This window comes from Eimeria mitis, genomic scaffold, assembly GCF_000499745.2.
Source record: "Eimeria mitis Houghton genomic scaffold, Emh_scaff9793, whole genome shotgun sequence".
NCBI classification, from domain to species: Eukaryota; Apicomplexa; class Conoidasida; order Eucoccidiorida; family Eimeriidae; genus Eimeria; species Eimeria mitis.
Genome location: NW_024016895.1, coordinates 1 through 1,404, shown reverse-complemented (window position 1 = coordinate 1,404; position 1,404 = coordinate 1). Strand labels below are relative to the sequence as shown.

Genomic DNA, 1,404 nt, shown 5'->3' with positions numbered 1-1,404 from the left:
AGCAGCAGCAGCAGCAGCAGCAGCAGCAGCAGCAGCCGTTGTCCCTCTTATCCCATCTATGCGAAGAAGCAGCAGCAGCATCATTCTCTGCTGCAGAGGAGCAGCAGCTGCTGCTGGAGTTCGAGGAGGCTATAGGCTGTCGTACATCAGCAGCAGCAGCAGCAGCACCAGCAGCAGCGCAACCAAGAACAGCAGCAGCAGCAGCAGCAGCAGTAGCTGCTGCAGCAGCAGAAGAAACGGAATTATCTTCAACTGTAGTAGCCCTTTCTGCTGCTGCTGCTGCGCAGCAGCAGCAGCAGCAGCAGCAGAGCAGTGCCTCTTCACAGAGTGCTCCAGCAGCAGCAACAGCGACACGAGCAGCAGCAGCAGCAGCAGCAGCAACAACAACGACAGGAGCAGCAGCAGCAGCAACAGGAGCTGCTGCGGATGCTACACAGCTGCTGCAGAAGATGAGAGAGGGTCTGTCTGTGCTGCAGCAGCAGCAGCTGCAGCAGCTGATTGAGGAGGAGGAGCAGCTGCTGCAGCTAGAGAAGCAAAAGATGGCGATCCTCGCGGAGCTTGAAGACGACTCCAGCACATACTGCAGCAGCAGCAGCAGCAGCAGCAGCTACAGCAGCAGCAGCAGCAGCAGCAGCTACAGCAGCAGCAGCAGCAGCAGCAGCAGCAGCAGCAGCAGCAGCAGCAGCAGCAACCTCATGAGTTCGAAGACAGGCGGAGCAGCATATGATGACCTTCATATTGTCTTTACGTCGGCCCTAAACCCTAAACCCTAAACCCTAAACCCTTATTCTTAAATATGTTGTAGCTGCATCACTGGCTGTAGAAGGTTTCTCTGTTGCAGGGGTTTAGGGTTAGGGGTTTGGCAGTAAGGGTTTTGATTAGGGTTTAGGGTTTAGGGTTTAGGGTTTACGGTGTGGTGTTGCTGCTGCGATCTGCAGAGCCAACAGCGCCCAAGCGGCACCCGCCCTAGCAGCAGCTGCACTGCAGCAGCTGCAGCAGCAGCAGCAGCAGCAGCAGCAGCAGCAAGTGTATGGAGTGCAGCATTTGACGCTGTCTGCTGCTGCCTTCTTCAGTCTGTCGGTGGCTCTGCAGCGGACGGAGGCGCAGCGCCAGCAGCAGCAGCAGCAGCAGCAGCAGCAGCAGGAGCAGCAGGGAGGGGGAGACGTTGCTGCTGCGCTGCAGCGTGTGTCTGTATCTGAGCAGACGCTTGAGGATTCTTTGCTGCTGCTGCGAGCAGCAGCAGCAGCAAACCCTCGTGATGCTGGGGCGTTGATGATGCTAGCTGCTGTTGCTCTGTTCTATAGAGATTATAGAGAAGCAGAGAAGAGGTTTCAGCAGCTGCTGCTGGCGCTGCAGCCGCTGCTGGCCCTCAGCAGCAGCAGCAGCAGCAGCAGCAGCAGCAGC

General features: G+C 57.6%; 1 protein-coding gene across 1 annotated transcript; it reads left to right on the top strand.

The window, feature by feature from the left end:
• Positions 1 to 449: 449 nt before the first annotated feature.
• On the top strand, positions 450 to 1,313 carry EMH_0098050 (uncharacterized protein; the record flags this gene model as incomplete). The annotated part of the gene is made up of 3 exons (XM_038021987.1): positions 450 to 748; positions 939 to 1,191; positions 1,305 to 1,313. 3 exons carry the CDS (start codon positions 450 to 452, stop codon positions 1,311 to 1,313), a joined length of 561 nt encoding a protein of 186 aa, XP_037879171.1.
• Between the last annotated feature and the right edge of the window lie 91 nt (positions 1,314 to 1,404).